The sequence below is a fragment of the Semicossyphus pulcher genome, unplaced genomic scaffold (genome assembly GCF_022749685.1).
Source record: "Semicossyphus pulcher isolate SPU_LCO1_2020_fin unplaced genomic scaffold, fSemPul1.0.p SCAF_17, whole genome shotgun sequence".
NCBI classification, from domain to species: domain Eukaryota; kingdom Metazoa; phylum Chordata; class Actinopteri; order Labriformes; family Labridae; genus Semicossyphus; species Semicossyphus pulcher.
In genome coordinates, this window is record NW_027211681.1 from 8,189,453 (window position 1) to 8,212,428 (window position 22,976).

General features: G+C 40.8%; 1 protein-coding gene across 1 annotated transcript; it reads right to left on the bottom strand.

Moving 5' to 3' along the window:
• Positions 1–372: 372 nt before the first annotated feature.
• On the bottom strand, positions 373–18,005 carry LOC138595350 (G-protein coupled receptor 83-like). Its single transcript, XM_069666727.1, has 4 exons — positions 17,556–18,005; positions 14,299–14,424; positions 2,335–2,468; positions 373–1,090 (listed from the first exon to the last, which is right to left on the bottom strand). Exons 1-4 carry the CDS (start codon positions 18,003–18,005, stop codon positions 373–375), a joined length of 1,428 nt encoding a protein of 475 aa, XP_069522828.1.
• Between the last annotated feature and the right edge of the window lie 4,971 nt (positions 18,006–22,976).

A 22,976-nucleotide genomic window follows, 5' to 3' on the forward strand; every position in this document is an offset into this window, starting at 1 on the left:
TAAAAATGGAAATTTAAACATGAACTGGGACTCCTATCCAGAGAAGGCAGTGCGATAGAATTGATAGCTGCTCGATGGACTTAATGTTTGGATTATTCTTTACATTTTTTAAGAGCTGTTGTCTCAATTTTTTGATCAACTCTGCACTAGAAAGGTTAAGATGAATAACCCTGTGGGAAAACAAAAGGCTGGATAAAACTACAAGACAATCCTCTTATGATTGCAGTTTCTTCACTTTCATAAAATCCGTCTGTGTGGGCCGAGCCGTGCCAAACCGAGGTTTTCAGATTTCCTGTCCCTCTTTGGAACTTGATGAAATCCCACAATAGGATTAAGAATCTCAAATAACGAAATCGATCATGTTGTTTCCAGTCAGCTAACAGCCACGATGGGCTCCACCGAGAGGATGTCACTTCTTCCGGTGAGGGCCTGTCTGGCGGTGAAAAGCACAAGCGTATCTTTTAGGTTGTGCGATTGACTGGAAGAGGCGTGGCTCTGCTGCGAGAAGGCGTGGCCTGGGTGGGACAGAGCAGGCCCGGGACTCGAGGACTCGTGATTGTCGGGCCAGGCCACCCTGTGTCGAGGAGCGGAGGCAGCTGCTGGGCGACGCTCCAGCTCCAACCCGACCGCCGCCCTCCGTTTCCCCCTGCACATGTCCACGAGCAGCCGCAGCTCCTGGCGGAAGGTGGGGTTCAGACAGCAGTAGATGAAAGGGTTGTAGCAGGTGGAGCTCATAGCCAGCCAGTGAAAGCAGAAGTAGATGGCGTTGGAGGAGTGGATGGCCTGGCTGGAGAGCAGCACCACGTAGCAGTTGAGCGGGAACCAGCAGACGGCGAACACCCCGACCACCAGGAGCAGCATGGCCAACGTCCGCCGCCGCTTTCGTCTCTGGGCGGCGTGCTGAGCCGTCGTGGTGTCACCGATGGCGTTGTGGCGCCACAGTCTGCAGGCAACAGTGGTGTAGGAGGCGGTGATGATGAGGAGAGGCAGCATGTAAAGCAATATGAAGGTCAGGAGGTCGATGTACTGCCAGTAGACGTCTGACGGCTCTGGGAAGTCTGGGACACACAGGCTGCGCTCCTTTTCCTTACTGGAGAGGAGAGACACACAGATCTGATTATACTGTATACTGCAATTTCTTTATCAACTTTTCTTTTTATTAAGTGGCAGAAAATAATGAATTAAATCCTTTCCCCAGAGCCCACAGTGATTAAGTTTGACAGTCTAAAAATAGAAGAAGAAAAAACACCCGTCATCATTTTTCCAAGAAGCTGTCTATTAATTTGGTGACGCACTAGTACTTTCAGCTCTAGGTGTTTGCAATTAGAGGACATGACGAATTAATAAAACAATTACCGGTGGAGTATTAAGATGTCAAAGGTTATTTAAACTCCCCATTAACCTTATGCAGCCCATTTATAAAAGTTATCACTCACACTTTGTCTTTATCTGAGTTGCATTTATACTATTTCTCACCCCTCTAACTTTGTCCTTCACCTCCGCTTTCCCATTCTTTCAAATGATTCCGATTTCAGCAGTCATATAATTTTAACCCTGAATGCCGTCTAGAAGCCGTATTAAAGAAGAGAAAGGAGATCAGTATTGTTAACCCTGATCTTTCCTTAAAGAAGGGGTATTATGCTGTTTCACATTTTAAGACATATATATCATGTTAAAATATTGCATGTCCAGACTAAACGTGGGTGAAGTTTCAAATCTTTAGGTAAAAGTATGTTGGAGTAATCCCCAGGCTTCTCCGCTCAGTCTGCAGGCTGCTGTGAACGCCAGGTTTCACACATTTTTTTCTACACGCTGCACTTTGTGACGTCACAATCAGATGAAGGTGGGATTGTAGGGGTCGGGGTTTCTTAAAGGGACAGAGCTGGCTGAGTCGTTTCGGGCAGAGGCTGTATAAGGGCCTGCACAGAGCACCAGTGTGAGAAAAATGAGAGTTTTTTTTTAACTCTAAATTATGCTAAGCTACTCCACATGAAGCTTTAAATTAGCATACCCCCACTTTAAGCTTTACTGTTATTTTTCCCATGACTAAAGTGATCAGTTTATTTAACCTTAACAATGCTATTTCCCTTAACCTAACCTTGAGTCAATCAGCTCCTCGATTCTGTTCCTTTAATATCATTACATTCCTGTCTGTCTTTTAGACCTAAGATTGGACAACCACATCCTCTGCCCATCACTACCAGGACCTCCAGACTTGCTGAAATTTTCCCCACCAGTGTCATCCATGAAGGTTTTTCTGTGTTGTTAACCTCAATAACATTTTCCATCTTCCATCTTCTTTTACCTGAAATAAATTCAAGTGCAATATTTCACCTGTATGTGAAAGTCAGGAGCTTCTGGTAGATCGCATGTGGGAGGGAGAAGCAGGTGGCCATTATCCAGATCACAGCGACCCACACGCCGCCTTGTGCCGGCGACATGCGAGGCCTCAAAGGATGCAAGATCACCTGAAAACACACAGATCAAACTTTATGCAAACACACACAAACATAGTGGATCAATACAAAGAATACATAATCTGTCCTCCTCTGTGTATTCACCTTGAGGAATGACTCATATCCACTTATAAACACAGCGATGGCCGAAGTAATACATTTCCTGCAGCTGAGGCTGAACTTTGATCACAATGTAGACATAAGGTTGTGTTATTTCCTGGAGCCATTTTTTCATATGCCACTGCTTATTAACCTCCTGCTGCAGTGGAAAGCAAAATGAAGACATTTCAGAAGTGCCTGTTTGTTGGGGATGTAAGTTCTGCTTACAGATGAGCACAGAGGCCTCAAAGGGATGACGCAACAACATCCCTGCTGCACGGACTGAACTCATTCTGAGAAGCTCGAGCATCATCCAACTCTGTCAACAAACTTAAAAACCCTTGCTGTTCATTTGATAAGCTTCTCTGGTTACACTAGGTCAAACTTGCTTTCCCCAGAACTGAAGCATGATATTGAAAGATACAAAGATGGATTATTTGTTTTCATGTATTTTTTCTTTGCAAATTGTGCACTTTGCAGGGAGTTGCAAGTAGGTTTTTTATTTTTAATGGATATTTCACGGACCCTTTGGACTTAAGTAAATTAAACTCGTAAGTCTGCATCTGGGTCCTCTTTTTGTTAGCATTGACTCGTGACAACAACATCATGAAATAGTTGTTTGTATGTCCCAAAGCTGTGTTTGTAAATACTTAAACACTGCATTGTGACACTTGGTATTGTGCCAAGATACCTGTATGTTTCATTATATCTACAGACGCAAAGGGTGACCAATAGCATTGATTTATGAAAAAAATAATAAAATGATGAAATATGGAGGTACGAGGTTTCTGCCCAACGACAGCAATAAGTAAAAATGACTAAAGTAAAAATTCAGAACATGTTCTGTGAGTTTAAAAGGTAAAGGTACTCATGGAAGACATTTTTGATTCTTGATAAACAAATCATCTTTGATAAAGGGATGTTTTAAGCTCTTAAATAAATGGCAAATAAACAGTACAATATTGAACCTCCTAATTGTTGAGAGTTTATACATAAACAAGCAGAAAACTGACAAACTCAAGTACAGAAAAAGTACCTTAAAGTTGTTTTAGATAGTTTGATCATATGTGTACTTTCCACCAGTGTGAGAGAGTATAGAACAGAGCTTGGAGACTTAGTCTGTGTGTTTCTTGCTCCAAGTTCCCACACATTTCATCATTACATTGTGGGAGGGATCAGAATTGAACAGCCTATGTATGATTTATAGACTGTATAAAAAGATGGACGACGTGACAGCTCCCTAAAAGTGAAGCCAAATCATTTGGAGCGCCCCCTGCTGACTGGCTGCAGTATAGGTCATAAAGCCCGCCTCCTCCATGTTAACAGATGGGACATGAGTCAAACTATAAAATCAAAGTACACGCCAAATAAATGTTTCTCAAACATGGTTTCTGTCATTATAGTTAGTTCTTATCATGCTGATTTACGTCCAAGTGTTTATTTTTCTGACAATTTTAGTTTAAATTAGTTATTTGATGCTGTAAAAAGGATGATTGACAGCTCTGTTGACAAATCCGGCTCCTGCAGCCGATCTGTTCCTGATTAGCAGAGTAGAGGAGGAACAGCGAGAGGACACGTGACTAAAACAATCACTACAGTCATTGAAGTTTCTGTGAATGTCTGCTTTAGACCAACAGAAGAAGCTGATCTGCTGTTAAATCGACCAGCGCGTGATCCTTGCCGGTAATTTAGTGTCTGTGTGTTCTGGTTAGCGGAAGTGGCTAAGGCGGCTCCACACGTCGATCTCTACTGCGCAGTCTCTGGCTCCAAATGAAACCACCAGCGCAAGATGGCAGCGCCCGCCTCTGGGGTATTTTGCCTTTAAATTTGTACAATGAGATTAGATGGAGACCTGTCGTCCATCTTTATATACAGTTAATGTTATGATTTGTGAGAAAAACAATTGAGATTTCTGAAGTTACACCTAGACAGGCCACCATAGGATTTATCAGAATATCATGACAAGACTCTTCAAACACATCCTAGTCACTTTACGTGAGATGTTTCCTGCAGATCCAGATGTGTCTTGAAGTAATTTCAGGGTCACTCGGTTTTGCAAAGTGGGTCAAACAGTCCTGAATAGAAGCATCTTTGTGGTCATAGATTAATCTCTCCTTACCTGCAGAAGTCTGTCGTCAAACTGAAATGAGAAAAACACATCTATAATGCAACCTTTTATCCGGGTTTATGTTGAGAAAAAATTGGAAAAGAATCACTCCACAGCTGGTACAGGTCAATAGGTGGGTCAAAGTCGTGAATCCTCAGGGGCCAAAAAGGTTCAATGTAATTTCCAGCAGCAGCAGAGGCTGCTTGAGTCATCAGAATTGTCATTCACAACTCGACCTAAGCTATGTTCAAACAGTGGGCAAGTACATGTCTGCTGCAGAGAGACCGAGTTGGAAGCACAACTGCCACTTGTGAGAAAATGTTTCTGGTACACCGCGCAGATGAAATCATCATGAATTTAACCAAACAGCCAAACGCAAACGACTGGCTTTCCATGGAAAAAACACATTTGAGACATTAGCACATTCTGCCTCACCATCTGTTCATTACTCAAAGACACATCAGAGTGCATCTGCGCAACACAAGCCAGTCAAATGTCTCCATTAGAGGCAATTTGTTCGTCCACCAAACAGCAGCTTTTGGACTGAGGTACACTAGCAGCCCGTCTTTTCAGATCCATCCTCTTTTTTTAGGATTTTAACTTTACTTCAACTTGAATTGTTGCAATGCCAGTCAGCAACATTACTCAGGTTGCATTTGTTGTTTATTATTTCATGTAGTTCAAGTAAAAGCACTTTTATTTTCATGTTTTAAATCTCGTTTGTCTGCCTGTTCATGGGAATTTTAATGATAATCACCTCTATTTCACAGTTTCAGACGGTTCATTTTTCTTCCACTTTTAAAGCAATTAGCAAAGTACTTTCCAAACTTTAGGGATTAAGACATCTTTGTTGAGCTTGCAAAGAGAGGAGTCTGTTAGACCTTTGGGGCAAATACAGGCTCCAGACTTTATTCTAACTAACTAATATTTTAGTTTAAGTCTTAAAGGAATGCAAAGTTTGTAATGAATCATAACTAAAGCCGACATAACAGTGACTGCAGGCGCTGCAATACGTTTCCAAGGCCATTAAGCTGCATCCATGATAACTCATTGCAAATTGTATATTCCCTGTTTGCGGCCACAGTGGCTCCCGAAGAGGGAACATTTTTTAAGGTTTAAACTCAAACACAGATGTCTTGAGGAGGAAAAAAACAAGTCACTCTTCTGGTAACAACCCACATGTGGCAACAGAAACAGCCTTGTTCAGCGTGTAGCCTTCTGCACAGTCTGCCACTTAAGAACATGCCTGATAATCGCAAACACCTGAGCAGGAGGCAATTTAGCTCACTGGTGCAAATACGAGAACACGGCCACCGGATGGTTTTCTAACACGTGTAAGAGGAAAAGAAGTGAATGGGGAAAATGTGTATATAATGGAACATAGAACGATGGAACTGTATAAATTGAGATGCTTGCAAAATACTGAATGAAGCTCTTCCGTCAGTGACGTCATTAAAGAAGATACTTTTCCCAAACCGAGGTCATAAATAGGAGCTGTGTGAGCCATCACAGTAACGTCAACACTCCCACAGAGGAGAGGTGAGCCCTTACAAACCGGCCTGCATTTTCCAGGTAGAGGCTGGGACGTTACGCCTCACTACCAGGTAGAACCGCTGAGCCATGGCGCTAGTGGAGCTGGTAACTTTCATCCTGCCAGTTTATTAACTGCTACACGTGACTGCATCCATACATCCATTTAGTCTGTTATGATATTAAGACCTTTAACTACACTGACGACCTGACACCATATGAATCAGTACAAATTGAAATCACACTGTAAACAATTGAAATTCAAGGATTTAAAAGCAGGAATAGTTTGTCGGATTTAAAGGGAAACACATTTGATCCTTTCTGTTGTGCTCCTGACGATTTCACAGCCCGTATACAAGATGAATATTTCAGTTTTAACAGCCTGATTTATAATGCCCCAAGTGGTCAGAGAATCGATTCCTGGAGGTTTTACATTTGTTGAGACTATAACCCTTTAGCATGCTTTCAGGAAAAAGAGAGGAAAAAGGGCAAAACCCTCTGGGGCCCAGCTGCTAAGGGGGAGCATGAAGGCCAGCAGTAACCTTGTTCATCCTTAATATAAGCAATGATAATAAGATTTTAATTCTTAAATACTTACACCGACTCATTAAAACACTAAAACTGTTATATCTTATTCTTGCTTATGTAAAATGTAGCCTGACATTTTCATTCAACACCAACTCTAGAATTTGAATTTACGGCTTCTTCTGTGAATAATAATGATGGCGTGTCTGTATATGAGTCTAGTGTGTTTACGTTTGGGGTTATGTAGAGAGAGAAGCCAGATGCATTTATATGAATAATTCAGATTAGAAATGGGCCATTTCACTTGAACCTTCTGGTCCCCATCCATCTCTGTGGGAGAGGCCCGTCTGTATGCACACATTTACCCCTTTTACTTTTTCCCCCCTCTCTTACACGTTACACAACCTCTGGTGCCATGTTCTTGTATTTGCACCTGTGAGCTTGATTGCCTCCTGCTCAGGTGTTTGCAATTATCTGCCGTGTTCTTAAGTGGCAGACTGTGTAGAAGCCTGTTTCTGCCACCACTCTTTGGTTGTTACAGTTTTTAACATGATCGCGCCCACGTTCACACAGATTTCCGTTCAAAAAGATTCAGAAACTGGGAAAAAATATTCCATCTTTCACGTTGTTATAAAAAAAAATTGGCTGCCACTTATGTAGAACATTCTGAACAAGCTAACTACTTTAAGATGCTAAACATCCGTGTATTGTGTTAAAGTAGAAGCCATATGAACTGTGTAAAACAAGCTTACTCGCCAAGCAGTCTACTGCTATGTTACACGTGTTGTTGCTCTCATTGCTCCAGCGTCCAGATCTTCACTAATGGATAATACCCCTTCATAATTGAAAATGAACTGAGAGGTTCCAGACTAATTTTTACTTGCAAATTTATAATTTTTATTTATATTATTTTAAATCAGACAGAACGCGCTTTGCGGGCTGTAAAACGCGAGGAGCACCGCACTGCCTATTTCGTGGAAGTAAACACCCGATCAGACAGAGCGCGTTTTAGCAGCTGGGGGCCGCTTTTTTTTCCTACTGTTGTTAAGGCAACCACCGAATCATTAGCTGTCATTTACCTGACCGTTACATTGTAAACTGACAGAAGGTTCGCCTCTCCTTTCATCTGATTGGGCAATGAGAAAAAACGCCCCTGACGTCGGGCGCTTTTCTGCTTTGAGTTGAAGTTTTTTCAACTCGAGGCGCTCGGAGCGTTCCCTCAAAAACGCGAGGCACACAGAGCGGAAAAAAGCTAGGCGCTCTGCAAAGCAAAAGCAGCGCGCAAAAAGCGTCCCTCTCATTGAAAACAATGACAAAAAAGCCGCCCCCAGCTGCTAAAACGCGTCCTGTCTGATCGGGCCCTAACCGCATCTCTCATAACAGGGAATTCCTAAAATAATTACAAATACAGGAAAACCTGTAGAATACTCCAATGATAACATTATCGCCACCATTGATTCAGCACCATGGATTGTGCTGGCAGAAACATACTGTAACCTTGCTTATAGGTGTAGTGTGTCGCACTGCAAAAATTGTTTCTCCAAAGCACTTTTTTATGCCTACATAAAACAGCCTTGAATATTTTGAGTGGGCTGTGACGAACACTGATCTAAGTTGTGAATGGTGGTGTTCAAGGTGGTGTTCAAGGTGGTGTTCAAACGTTTGCTTTTCAATTTTAATTAACAGTGACATTATAAACTCTACAAGTTTTTAGTGGAAAATTAATTTTGTTGCTTCTCTTTACACTGACTAAAAAAAGAGAACACTTCATTCGTAGTGCAGTATGTACTTTATACCAAAGTTCTCATACCAGGACCAACACTACAGTCGTGAGCTTGAGCAGGACATTTCACTAGACAAAGTGCATGAGAACTGTGACTCCATGACAACTGAGTGAACCTTATCTGCTCATGATTTTGTTTCTTTAATGCCCTCGCTAACAAAAGACAGATCTACAATACACCTGTTTGTCTTCAGGTATCTGCCTTAGCTTCTTCCCTTCCTGTAACTACAGGTGTGTGGTGTGTGAGAGGAGTGGAAGGCAGGAGGTCTGTTTTGATCTGAATTTCATTGTTATCTTCAGATGCAACAAACCACAGATTTCTAACTAGAATTGCTGGACGTGCAGTTTTAGGCCTCCAGAGAGCGTATCTCACTTCCTCTGCTGAGTTATTTTTAGTAGCACCTTCTCGCTACAGCAGAACGAGCAGGTACGGGAGGTGGAGGGCCAGGGGAGATTCTCCTTGAAACATGGATGGTGCTTTTCTCTAAGACGTATGAAAACTAAAAATAAACTATGATGTAATAAAATTCCTATCTGGGGTTTCTGAGATATTGCCCTCTGACCTTAGTCCCACAAATTATCAGTTGATGATAATAATGGCAAAAAAAGGAGGGGGGTTCAACGTTATGGAGTCAAACTCAAGCTGACTGTTGACCTTAAATTTGTGTCTCACGTGGCGTAAGAATTCTTGTGTTTTGGCCAAAAACGTTTTGTTTTGAGAGGTCGCAGTGGCCTTGACCTTTGACCTTTTGCCAACCTAATTCTAATCCTTGACTTCAAAAGTGGACAAATTTGAAGATATCTCGTCCAGGCATTCATAACATATTATATTCACATGAATGGGATGGATGACCGGACAGAGACATTTTAATCGATCAAACACACTGAGAGCAGAACATGCAGACGTTTTGTTTAAGAAATATCTCTGGTCAGGATACATGCTTTTCTTTTCATGAGCAACAAATGTACTAAAATTCAAACTGAAAGGATTGACTGAACTGAAAAGCATTACGGTTCCTCACTCATTAATGAGTGTCTGATTAATTTGATCACACCTGATTTCAGCCGTCATGATCAGTGCCATAAGTCTCTGGGAGGTACCACAGGTGAGCAGTGATTGAAGTGGAGCCTGATGCACTGATCCATAATGGGTTCTATCGAGTGCAAGGTACAAACAGAAAAACATGAACAAAAGAGAGAGGAGCAATAAGAAGACTCCGATGGCTGAGCTTGTGTAGATGAAAGTTTTTTTAACACGAGGCTTATGGTAAATGATGAATGGAAGGGATGAATCCAGGATAGCGGTCCAATAAGCAAAGAAATCCAAGGTGCAGGCGGACAATCTAAAGTACAAACACAAACAAGGTCCAACAGATAAAAGCAAAGATCAATATAAAGCGAAGCACTTGGAAAGGCTGCAGAGCTCACCACATTGTACAAGGCGAGGCTGACGATCAGACAGGCGGGAGAAACACAAGTGCAGGAAGCGAAGGAGAGCTGAGTAACACAGAGTTATAAAAAGAAAATGATAACTGAACAATGAAGTGAGTGAAACTTAAATTACCAGGACGAGACATCACAGTTACTGGATTCTCAGGACTTGAACTTGACTGCATTCGGACTCCGAAGACAGAGAGGAGGACTTATTTATTGATAAGGACTGTTTTATTGTTTTGAATAATGTATTAAGTTTGGAGTGAGGGCTGTCGCGTTTATCTGCATGTGTGATTATAGGGATGCACCATATTGGATTTTTTGCCGATATCCGATATGCCGATATTTTACAACTCATTTAGCCGATTACCGATACCGATATTTTTTTCCTGCACACCTAATTGCAGAGATCATCAACTATCTTCTGTATTGGAATTAGCGTACAGTATAATGGTGATACTCTTATCACATTTGCTACAACGGTCGGGGTGACGGGTCTTGAGATGGTTAATCAAGTTTGTAGCGTTGAAAGACTTTGCCTTGGCTCCTCCTCGCATCACTGAAGCTGAGCAGTCATTGCAAATAGCAGTTTTGCTATCTATTTCGGACACATTGAAAAACGTACACACCACAGACATTTTGGCTTCTAACTCTCTCATGCTGCAGGTAGACACACGGGACGTCATCACGCTGCGCCGCGCAGGTCTTCTTCGCGCCGGGAACATTGCGCCGAGGTCGGGCATTTAATTAAGTATGCAGCAGCCCATTATTTTATCGGTTAATTATATCGGCGGATATCCGATCATTTTTAAGCCAATATCGGCCGATACCGATAACATGCCGATAATATCGTGCATCCCTAGTGATTACTTGCCGTCTTGTATTTCTTATGTATTGTTCATTGTTATTTCTGACTATTGTATGTGTGTAGTGGAATGTTGTTGTGGGTGGAATGTCCTGTCTGCAGCAGACCCCTCTGTCCGAGACAAATTTCTCCCACGGGAGACAAATAAAGATAGCTTAACCTTGACCTTGACCTTGTTCAGTAACTGTTCTGGCTCCACAAATCGTGCGATTTTCTTTAACGATTTAACACCAAATGTTGGAAAGCTACCGGGACATTTTGTGAGTGTAAGTGCACAAAAAGAATATCCACATACTTGAATGATGTGTGATGTTACCACTATGTTCTGTCACACTGTAAATGTGTCAATCTGTGTATGCAGCATAAAGTGTATCGCAGTGATGCGCAGATTGCAGTAATGTCACTGTGGATTGGGCTAACAGGCTCTTAAAAATGAAAACTTTTGTTAATAGCGTGTGAGTTGGAGGTATTAATAATTTATTTAGCAGTGATCTTACCGCAGCAGAAATGAGGAGTGTGTCTCCGCGCTGCGCATATACGCACAACACACAGTGTCTATACGCAGACAGGATCAGTCAGTATCTATTTATAATTTAAATGAAATGCGTTTTCTACACATCCAAAAGGTCCCACAGTCAGTCGAGGTTACAGTGAAATAGTTTGGAGTGTAACAGCGGTCCTCCTTATAAATCCTGAGCTCCATCAGAGCTGTCTTCAGAATGTTATTTAAGATGCTAAAAGTTTATTCAGTTCTCTCTGGAGTTTCCTCTGTTCTGTCAATTTATAACAGTTTAAATTAGTTTTGCTGCTTAAATGTCCCACGATATTTGCTGCAGTGATATTACTGCACACATGGAAACAATTATAACTGCTGTAAACAGCAGCAACCTCTAAGACGTGGGTAGAGTACAATCATGAGGACTCACAGATGATAGAGAATTAAAGCTCAGCTTAGTTTTATCATAATTAAACCTTGCAGATAATGAGGACTCGACTCGGACTTGAACACTGGGGACTCGAGCCTCGACTCGGACTAGAGGTCTGGCAACTTGACTACAACACTGTCTAGGGATGTAATGACATGAATGAAAAAAGCATCCGCACAGTCAAATCTGTGCAAAGATCGCATTAGGGATGTAATGATGCCATCTATGCACGCTGGCATGGCACTTCTCATCTGTGAAATAACTACATGTAATAATTATATGTAAGAAGAGGAGACAGACTTCTGGTTTGCTGAGATAACATGTTGAATATCTAACGCATGGTTTTCTCAGGATAACAAATGTTCCAGCACGACCGTTCTCTGCTACACCTTGCTGCTGGTATAATTGTATTTTCTGTTAAAGACCAGAGCCCAGCAGCAATCAATACAGTGTTGATCCGCCATGTCCAATATTTGTCACAGTGCCCAAAAGACAACATGTGGAGTCTGTTGAAGCCTGACATAAAAAAAGAAGAAGGTCAGATAAAATGTTTTTTTAAACTTTACCCTTTTGATTTCTTTAAACTAAGATAAGAAACAAAAGGTCACTGAGGGGTCCCTCTTTTCATTACGAAGAATAGAAGTATTATAAGCAGCTTTTACTTGCTAGTAATATAAAAGTATCTAAAGTAAAAGTACCTACTCTGCAGAAAAATCTATAAACAACATAAGTGATGCATCAACATGAAAGCAGAATATTTTTTGTAGCTGCTCGTTGTGGAGTAAGTTATAATTCCTTTATGTATACTTGAGAGAGGGAAGAGTTTAGTTCCACGAGTCAGACCCCTCCAGTGAAGCACAAGATCAATTTGAGGGGTCATTGGATAATTAATCTGAGAGCAGAGATTCATTAACAAGTGCTGACACACAAATCTATTTTAATTGGGAAAGTTTTTGCTCGTCTTTGCTTTTTGTACCAGATTGTTTGGACTTCAAATGAAAGAAAACTATGTGACGAGTTCGGATATGCAATGTCTTTTCGTTTGAACAGCAAACAACCCAAAGACAGACACCGAAAACATGGCAAGGGACCCCAAAGAGACCAAACTAAACCAAACGTTCAGTTAGCTTTCACTGGTTTAATCTTCCACAATCTGTTGCTATTTTATACAACATCCTTATCTTAGTGGTAAATAGTTACCATAGCTGTCAGTTAAAAAGTACTGTTTGGTAGTATCATACTTAAAGTGATAATCTCATAGCAATTGCGGGAGCACACTTCCAAGATATCCAGACAGTGTCGCATGTGTGACGTCCACGGTTGGCTCCCAGCTCACTGCTGGGTGATGGAGAACGCGTCACTAACTGGGCGCCGCTAGTGATTTTTTCCGCAAGCGTCGCCACAGATACCCAGTCTGTAATACTGCAAATGCAAAGGCTTTCATCAGTGGGCCATAGGCTCAGTCACCATTGTGTAACCTCATTCGGCGATAGATATTGACTCAACATTAAAATGTTTTATAGCTTATGATGGTGGTTTCACAAGGGTTGAGTGAATGTATTCAGAATAAAAAAGCAATTATTCCCTCTTAAATCTAGTGCAGTAGAAGTACAAAGACTTTGACTTACAAAGAAAACTCAAGGACAGTATTTCAGTGTTCACTCTTGCTTATTGAGAACTAGATGAAAATAAAGTTGCAGGTTTTTTTCTGATAAATTGCTTGTAATTCAACTACATTCATACTAGACTGTGATCAGCGGAGCTGCCTTTTCTTTTGCTGGAATGTGATTTTGCTGGTACAAATGCCCACTGTGAATGATGAGATTTTGGTGTTTAAAGGTCAAAGGTCAAGGTGTCTGTGATGTTTTAAAACAGCTTTAACCCATGACTAAAGAATTCAAAAGCACTTTATGAACAAACTATCTCACAAATAACAAATAGAATATAATGAAGTGATGGTTTATTTTACCCAAAGGTCAAAGGTCAACTTCACTGTGACATCATGATGTCCTTAAAAAAAAGTTTTCTTTTGGCAATTTTTCCCATCCCATTGTTGTGAATGTTAAACCTCAGGAATGTCTGAAGGGAATTTCATCTAACTTGGCACAAACTTCTACTACGACTCATCGATGAACTGATTAGACTGCAAGTGGACAAACATCAAGGTCACTGTGACTTTATGGCCATCCCATTCTTGTGAATGTGATATCTCAGCAAAGCCTGTCGGGCATTTTATTTAATCTGGTTTATTTTCATGTTCTTATGCTTGCAAGAGAACATCTTCATCAGAAATCAATCAGAGGAAAATCCTCTTGTTTTACCCCTCATGTACCTGTTCGTGTGGCTGCTGCGAGAAAGGACTAAAGTCAAAATAGCTTTAGTTAATTAAACTAGATTTCTCCCTCGGAAAGGGAGCTTGCAAAGCTATTCCTTTATATAAAGCTTACCCATCACTGATTAATTCACAGTAAAACTTCCAGAACATCAAACAGGCAGTGGTATTAAACTAAAAAGCCACGAGGCTCTCCAAGGACAGAAGCGCATCGCTGATTCACCTCCTGATCGTGACTAACCTGACGCCGATCGAGCGCGATGGCGGTGAGAGTGAGAGTGGAAACGTGCAGGGAGCAGTACTGCACAAATCGACTGATGTGACACATCGTCCTCCCAAACACCCAGGTGCTGTTCACGAACCGGACCTGAGGGAACACACACACACACACACACACACACACACACAGCAGATTATGTGCATTTATCAACTTACAACCTCAACTGCCTGTCAAGATGAGACATCGACTGATATCATAGATTAAACCGGTCAGTTTAAAGGATAACTTCAGGATTTTTCAACTTAGATTTCAGTGCAAGACTTCACCATGAGCGAGACTTGGTTACAGACAACAACAGAGAGCATAAGTTAAAGTAGCATGGCTGCCACAGTGTTGTCAGACACTATAACACTATAATGATCTGAGCCTGTCAGTAGCAAAAACAAGCGCTTTTAGTGGCTGTATATTGGCGTATGGCCGGTGCCCCGTTTAGTTACATTGTATCTAATTTCCAACTCCCTCCCTGAATACTGGATCGATTTCAATAATTGTTGTCTCCACTGGTCACTTACACACAAACACATGGGAAAATAGGGTCTAGGTTGAGAAATCCTTGAAAGTTATCCTTTAAGACTTGTGAGGATTCATTTCAAATAGTGATGAAGGCACGTCTCCATGTACAGCATCTTTGGCAATTACAAGTACGTTTTTTGTTTCAAAATAATTAGCCCTGGGAACAGATAGCACACACACACACATGCAATGACAGAGACTGACACAAACACACAAGGTGACTAAGAGAAGATAGGCTGTGTCAGCTCTGCCAACACAGAGAGGTGGAGACAAAGCAACATTTTCTTCTGTGGTGAAGACATGAGCACAAAAGCAAAGATGCTGACACACTGTCTGTGACTGCACTAAAAAACTGCTTGGAGATAATGTCAGGGCCATAGAAACAGAGAGGTATTTCAGTGCATGCCACTGCCTCAGAGACAACAAACACTCCTCACTGCCCACACTCTACCTTTTATATCATTCGCCAACACAGCATCTCGTTCCACTGCTACGCTGATGATACACAGTTATACCTCTCATTTAAACCACATGTACTGAACAATTTCACCACACTGCATTCATGTTTATCAAACGTCAAGGACTGGATGGCAGCCAACTTCCTACAATTCAACAGCAATAAAACAGAGGTGTTGATCTTTGGTCCAGAACATCACAAACATCAGATACAGTCTTCCCTTGGGTCACTGGCTGTCAATGTTAAGTCTGTGGCAAAGAATCTTGGCCAATAACATTTGATAGCCACCAGCATACCAAAAATGACATTCAAGCCTGTTTTTATCAATTAAGAAACATCTCAAAAATCAGACACATGCTCAATTTTAATGATACAGAGAAAGTCCATCCAATCATCCATTATCTATACCGCTTATCCTATTTAGGGTGGCAGGGGGCTGGAGCCTATCCCAGCTGTCATTGGGCGAAGGGCGGGGTACACCCTGGACTGGTCGCCAGTCAATCACAGGGCCAAAGAGAAAGTCATACATGCTTTTATATCTTAACATCTGGACTACTGTAACTCCCTGTTTACCTGTTTAAATTCCCACTCAGTCTCACAATTACAGCTCATCCAGAACTCAGCTGCCCGACTATTAACTAAGTTTAGGAGGTTCTGTCATACCACTCCAATTTTAGCAGCACTACACTGGTTGCCCATTACATTTAGAATACATTTTAAAAATTTTACTAATTACTTATAAGGCCATAAACGGTCTGGCTCCCGAATACATAAAATAACTTTTAACCCCCTACAGCCCAGCCAGGCCCCTGAGATCAGCTGATCAAAACCTTTTAGTTGTTCCACAGACCAGACTGAAAACCAAGGGGGACCGTTCGTTCTCGGTTATGGCCCCTCGGCTTTGGAACAGCCTTCCCCTCAGCGTGAGTGCCTCCTTAAAACTCACTTTTACAAGATGGCCTACTCCTAAGAATGTTTTCCGTTCTTTTTCTCGCATCACTTCATATTTCCTACCATTTCATTGTGTTTTATGTACATTTTTTGTTGCCTGCCTGAGTATTATCATTTATGTACTTTCTAAGTACTTTATTTTTCGTATGTTAAAGAATTTATTCTTTTACTCTTTTATTGTCATTCTATTTATTAATATGAGATTACGATCTGCCATTTTTATTATGTGATCATATCCTATATCTGTATCTTAATTGTTTTATGCGGTTATTTCCTTCCACCTGCTCCACATGGGCTCATTCTCTTATCCACATTTTACTTACTTACATTCTTGTCGATTTTGCACTTGCACTTCCATGTGTGTAGGTATGGGCTCAGTGCCCCTTGATACTATTGTATGTTGAATGACCTTTGTATATCACTCGGGGGGGTGCTCCGAGCTTGAAAAGTGCTTTATAAATAAAATTATTATAATTATTATATTATTCACATTTGATGTAGGGATGCACAATTTTTTGCAGATATCAAATATGCCGATATTTTCCAACCCTTTTTGCATTTAAGCATAATTAAAGTGTTGTTTTATCGGGAGAAAATATCAGCAGAAAATATCGGCAGAAAAATGACATATCTGCCGATGCCGATACATCTTTTTCAAGCCATAATCTGCAGATACCGATAACGTGCCGATAATATCGTGCATCCCTAATTTGATGCTTCCGATTTGTATTAGCCTATATATTTTATTGTATGAGATATTATTGTTAAGTGTTTCTTTATTGATGCAAAACAAAAATATACTCTTAACAGTAGACCTTGACAGACTACACCTTAATCTCTCCATATAGCTTTATTTATCTAAATAATGAATCGTATTTCTTTTTCCATTACATTATTAAAATGTGTTAACTTTGGCGCTTTGGCATTATTGTTAATCTGACATTTATGCCAATAAAGCCTTCAGGCAGGAACTGAAAAACTGGTCCCTCTTTTTTTGGATGACACAAATGGCGCCATCTTTTGGTGCCAAAATTCCTAATGTTACATACTTTGAGTGGGGCAGCTAGTGGAAAAAATGCAGTGATGTGCAGCAGTTTCTAAAGAACGTAATAAGGAAAAAGAAAAAGTAAAACATCTTTAACTGAGAAGAAAATGGCTAAAATTGCCCAAACATTTCACTCAATATTTCACCTGTCGGCTAACAACACAAAACATCAAAAAAACAGTCTGTTGAACTCTTGCTCCCATGAGCCTCTGGGTAATTTAACATCTGTACACCAGATATAAGAGGTCTTACCAAGGTGAAGGGCGTGTTGAGCACAGTGATGAAGATATCTGCCACAGCCAGGTTCATAATAAAAAAGCTGGTGGCGGACTGGGTGCGCTTGTTTATCACCACCACATGGCACACCAGCGTGTTTCCAAAGAGGGAGATAACGATGATGAGGGAGTACGCGGCCACCAGCAGTGCTTTCACGCTCCGGTCCTGAGACTCCTCGCCCCGTCGCTTCTTACTGGCCAGAGACCTCCAGTCCTCCAGCATACCCTCATCAAAGTCCAGCAGGAAAAACCCGGACGTCCGGTTAGTCAACTTCCCCGAAACATTAAATAAATGCTCCGTATGAGAAAATATCCCGTCTCCCAGAAGTGAGGAGTCGTTAAGTCGGTGTCCCCCTGCTGTTGCTGCTGTCCGGTCAGTGCTGGCGGTCCACAGCACCACATACAACACAACACACACAGCTGTCATTTTATCCGTATTTTCCCCTTTTGAGTATTTTCTGTGCGACTGTCACCCGGACCCCTGCTCAGTCCCTCTTGTCACTGAAGTAAGGAGGAGACGTAGAAGCACGAGCAACAAGTTGAGGGATGTGACTCAGCCGCGCGGCGGCTGTTTTTAAACCTGGATGGTGCACAGGGTTGTGTATGCACGAGAGAGACACACAGACGAAGGAGAGAGAGAGAGAGATCATGTTATGTAGAATATTTTATATAGCTGATAGATTTGTTTAGCAATACAAACCTTAAGTTCAAATATTTAATGGGAAAAAACTCAATTTTTCTCTTTCTTTTGTTGTCTTTGTTCTGCAGACCTCACAGAAAAGCCATAGTGAAGACAGGAAATTGGGGCTGGAATATCCCTGAAGAGTCTGCCTGTGTTCAGATAGAATTTACGGAGAAACTTTATTAACTAGATCAATTCCCCTTCTGGCACAGGTAGCCTTTTTGTACTGAACAAACCACTGTGTGTGTTATGTGTGTTGCCCTTGTCCTTTCTTTCCTCAAGGCAAACACAGCTTGTTCTCCCTCAGGCAGGCAGCATTTAAAATGGGTTTTGATGCTGGTGACATCCTGTTTGTGTAATATTAATTGGTTCAGAGCAACCCACACTATATGCTGTATGGCATGTGAAATAAAGAACAGAAATGAATCCAAGGCCTCTTTTTGTTGAGGCACTTTCGCGAAACAAGCCACGAATAGGAACTCTGATGGTTTTTACGCCCCATGGCCCCAAAGAGCCTTGATTCGCCCCCGACAGAGAGCACGTGTTTGCATGTGAGTACTTTCACAATCCTCGTGCACACTCTTTCATTAATTGACACTAAGTTTCATGTAAGTCATGTTCCCTTTTTAGAAACTTTTTTCTTATAACGGACATGAAGATCAGCACTACAAATAATCTAACTCCCAAGATTCACCTTTGTAACCAAAAGGCTTCGGACACGACTCAGTATAGTTCAAGACACTAAAAACACTTGGTCCTTGGTGTGTGTTGGTGTTTTTGTCAGTTTTAAAAATGGTGTAAATCAGTTTTTGCCACTGAACTGTAAATTTGTCTCACAACAGAAACACGGTCAATCACTCAGTGACCTAAAACAGCAATGCTAGCATCACAAACTTTCTCATACTGTATTTGAAGCTTGAGCTTATTTTTATTACCAATTAACAAACATAGTAGCATAGCTTTGATGATCAGTGAAAAGAGGGACATCTGGTCATATTTCAATGTAACAAGTCGCAAGTCTGAGGAAGAGCATGTTGGCTCGAAACGTCCCTTTGTGCTGAATAAAACCCTTTACAGGAGCTTCCTGGTGTGCGGATCAATTATATTTTTTCATATTTCAATGTAAAACAACATATTTGGTCACCCATTAACTATGATTTGATCAACAGCTAACATCAGCATTCGACCGAGTCCGAGATAACATTTCAGTGTGATTGTGTTACAAGATGGGACAGCAAAGGCGTAAATTAGCTAGCTAACAATAACGTTAGCGAGGAATGGTTGTTTTCCTTTAAATTAAGTGAAAAAATTAAGCTAAAGAAGAAATTATTTGGGTACTAAGTTTAAGTTAACAAAAACCTAGCTTACATTAACATTAGCTAGCTTACATTGTTGTTAGCTAGGACCTTTACTATTGTATCATGTAGCACTATAAAACTAATATTAGCTTGGAAGTGGCTGACTTTTGACATTAGCTGTTGTCTTACGCTAGCTAATGAGTTATCAAATGTGTTTTAACTTTAAATCTGCTACTTTTTGTCTTTCAGTTGCTGATCAGTCGAGAAGCAGTGAAATAAAAACTATTGTTCAGATTCGCAATTTTCATCATTTGCAAGCTCAGAACACAGCAGTAAAACGTTTTAACAGCATATGAGCTTCTACCCTAAGCAATGACTGTATATCGATGGACAACGCATCTCCATCTGCTCTCGTACGAAATTGATGCCAAAATAGCCCCCGTGATAGGCGCTGCCATCTTGCGATGGCGGCATAATTTGGAGCAGTTGCGCAGTAGTGATCTGCCGGTGGAGCCACCGTATTCCACGAACCAAAACACAGATTTAATTTACGGAAAAAACCCCCCACAAAGATCTCGCACGCTGGCGTATTTAACAGCAGATCAGCTTCTTTGTGTTGGTCTGAAGCAGACGTTCACAGATATGTAAACTTCAATGATTGTTTTTGTTATGTTTCCACTTGCCGATCCTCCTCTACTCTGCTAATCCGGAACAGAGCGGCTGCAGGAGCCGTATTTTTTAACAGAGCTGTCAATCATCATTTTTACAGCATCAAATAACTAATAAAAAATAAACACTTGGATGTAAATCAGCATGATAAGAACTAACTATAATGACATAAACCATGTTTGAGAAAAAATGATTTGGCGTGTAATTTGATTTTGTAGTTTGAATTTTATGTCCCATCTGTTAACATGGAGGAGGCGGGCATTATGACCTATACTGCAGCCAGTCGGCAGGGGGCGCTCAAAAGGTTTTGGCTTCATTTTTAAGGAGCGTTCATGTCATCCACCTTTTTATGCAGTCTATGGTCCTGAGCATGACGTGTGAGGAAAATGGCTGCTTTGTGCATATGGAGAAAGGAGTCTTTCTGTGTCATGACTCCATGTTACCTCAAATAAATTAATTTGCCCATTTTACTTTAAACACTGAATGAAATTGAAAAGCTATAATCACCTCAGTATGTGCTCTGAGAATCAGAAGTGGTCAGTCTCTAGCTAGTTCTTCCTTTTAAATGTAGATGCAGCAGCAGTAAAATACAGTAAGTAATATGTTTGGTTGAGTTTGTGTTGTTGTTCAATGTGTTGAAATTTTGGGTTAAAGCAATGAAATGTTATATCCACATTTTAGTCCACATGAAATCCTGCTGTTGAAGTTGTTGAAGAGTTTCTTAAAGTGAAAGAAATGGCTGTGCAGCACAACTGGTTGATTTCATGCATTGGTGAAGGAGCAGGTGGCAGCAATTACTGTCTGAAGGGACAAACATGAGCTCTAAAGCTGCCAAACTAACAGCAGGTTGAGGCAGGTTGGCTCTGCTCCTGTAAAAGAAAATGACAACAAGAAAGGTGTTTTCTTCAGCTTCACTCTAGACTTGCCCATTATAATGTTAATGGCTTTTTTGATGACTTCTTGAACAGAAGGAAATAACATTTGTTCACTGATAATCTAGTGGGCAGAAATTCCAATTACAAATTCATTAACATCTGCAGAGGGCTGGATTGGTGAAATAATTAGTGAGTTAATTATTAATTATTATGATCAAGCGGGGGTAAACGTTTAGTTGCCTGCTGCTCGGTGTGGAAAATGATTCTCCAAATTTGGTGTGCTTGTAACTGTGCGTCACAAACCATTTATGCTCCCACAATAAAACGTATCATTCTGGATTGCTTATGAGCCCCAGATTCATTACTTGTGACTCACCACTTCCTCCGATCCTTCTCAATTCAACAAGTAATAATTAGTATGAAACATTCATACAAAAGCAATGAATGTGATAGTGTGAGATTCATTCACACATTAATTCATTCACCGTTAAATCCGTTATTTAATCCCCATTTAAATAATCAATGATGATGATGATGAAAGGAAGCGTGGAAAGTGTGAGGACATGGGGACTATTTTTTCAATGCTCATATTGATAATTAAATCTCTTTTCATATTTATGTAATACCAAATCTGTTGTAATTTACATGTGGCAATTGTTTTGCCACTCAGGTATATATAACTTGTTGGTTTTGTCTGTATATGTTGAACGATGCCCTCTATGAAATCTGAAGGGCCACCCTGCTGGTCTTAGTTTCATTCAATTTTGATCTAACAAACTATTTATCAAACTTGATAAACTTCAGAAATGATGTGAAAATCTCCTTTGAGGTGGTCTCGGCCTCCTTACTTGATCTAAGGCAGATCTCTTAATGGTCAGACACCATCATATCTGAAAGAGTTGATTGTGCCCTATTACCACTCTGGAACATTGTGCTCCCAGAATGCACGCCTGCTTGGCGTACCTAAAGTCTTTAAGAGTAGTATGGAAGGTAGAGCCTTCAATAACCATATGCCATTCAAGCTTCGGGAGGTAGACACATTTTCTACTTTACGAGTGGGCTTAAAACGCTCTTTTTATAAAGCTTATAATAAGGGCTGTCTCAGGCTTGGACCAGCCTCTAGTTATGCTGCCATCGGCTTAAACTGCCAGGGGACCTGACACACTGAGGTCCTGTCTCCTCCTCTTTCTCTCAAGCTGTAGACATTCATTGTTTACAATTTGTTATTTGTCAATCAATCAATCATCAAATTTTATTTGTATAGCGTCAAATCATAACCAGAGTTATCTCGAGACACTTTACAAAAAGAGCAGGTCTAGACCGACTCTTTGTTATGTTTTTATTTGTATGCATTCATCTTCCATTATATCTTTATATGTGTGAGTTATCGTATTGCAGGGTCCTGGATCATTGTTGTGGACCACCTGCTGCTGTGACCTGCTTTACTCCGACTCCTATCATTTTTGCTAGCAGTCATTCTTACATTAGCATTATTGTATTTGTTATTTCTAATAACATATTTCTGCTGTTATTATTGGCATTGTAACCATAAGTCTGTATAATCTGTTGTTTTTCTTGCTGTGTGTACAATTCCCTGTCCAGATGGGACCCAAGGTGGGGCTTGAGCCCCTGCCCTTGTGCCGCCAGAGTCAAAAAGTGCCCTTAATTTAATATGTGTGTGTGTGTGTGTGTGTGTGTGTGTGTGTATACTGTATACATATATATATATATAATTATTCTATCAAATATGTAAAGTGGTATCCACAATGTTGTAAATTCCCCATTATTTTGGTAACACTGGGTTTTTATGTTGTTAATTTCAGTCAGGCACCTCTGTTGTCCTAGCTTAGCGCGGATGAGAGAGCCGATGAGAA

What these genes read in the sequence shown, in the direction of transcription:
- LOC138595350 (XM_069666727.1), bottom strand. Translation starts at nt 18,005, where the DNA reads ATGACAGCTGTGTGTGTTGTGTTGTATGTGGTGCTGTGGACCGCCAGC. An exon ending in TCAACACGCCCTTCACCTTG is followed by an intron (nt 14,425 to 17,555) that starts GTAAGACCTCTT and finishes GTGTTCCCTCAG; the next exon opens with GTCCGGTTCGTGAACAGCAC. An exon ending in CTCCTGACTTTCACATACAG is followed by an intron (nt 1,091 to 2,334) that starts GTGAAATATTGC and finishes TCTCCTCTCCAG; the next exon opens with TAAGGAAAAGGAGCGCAGCC.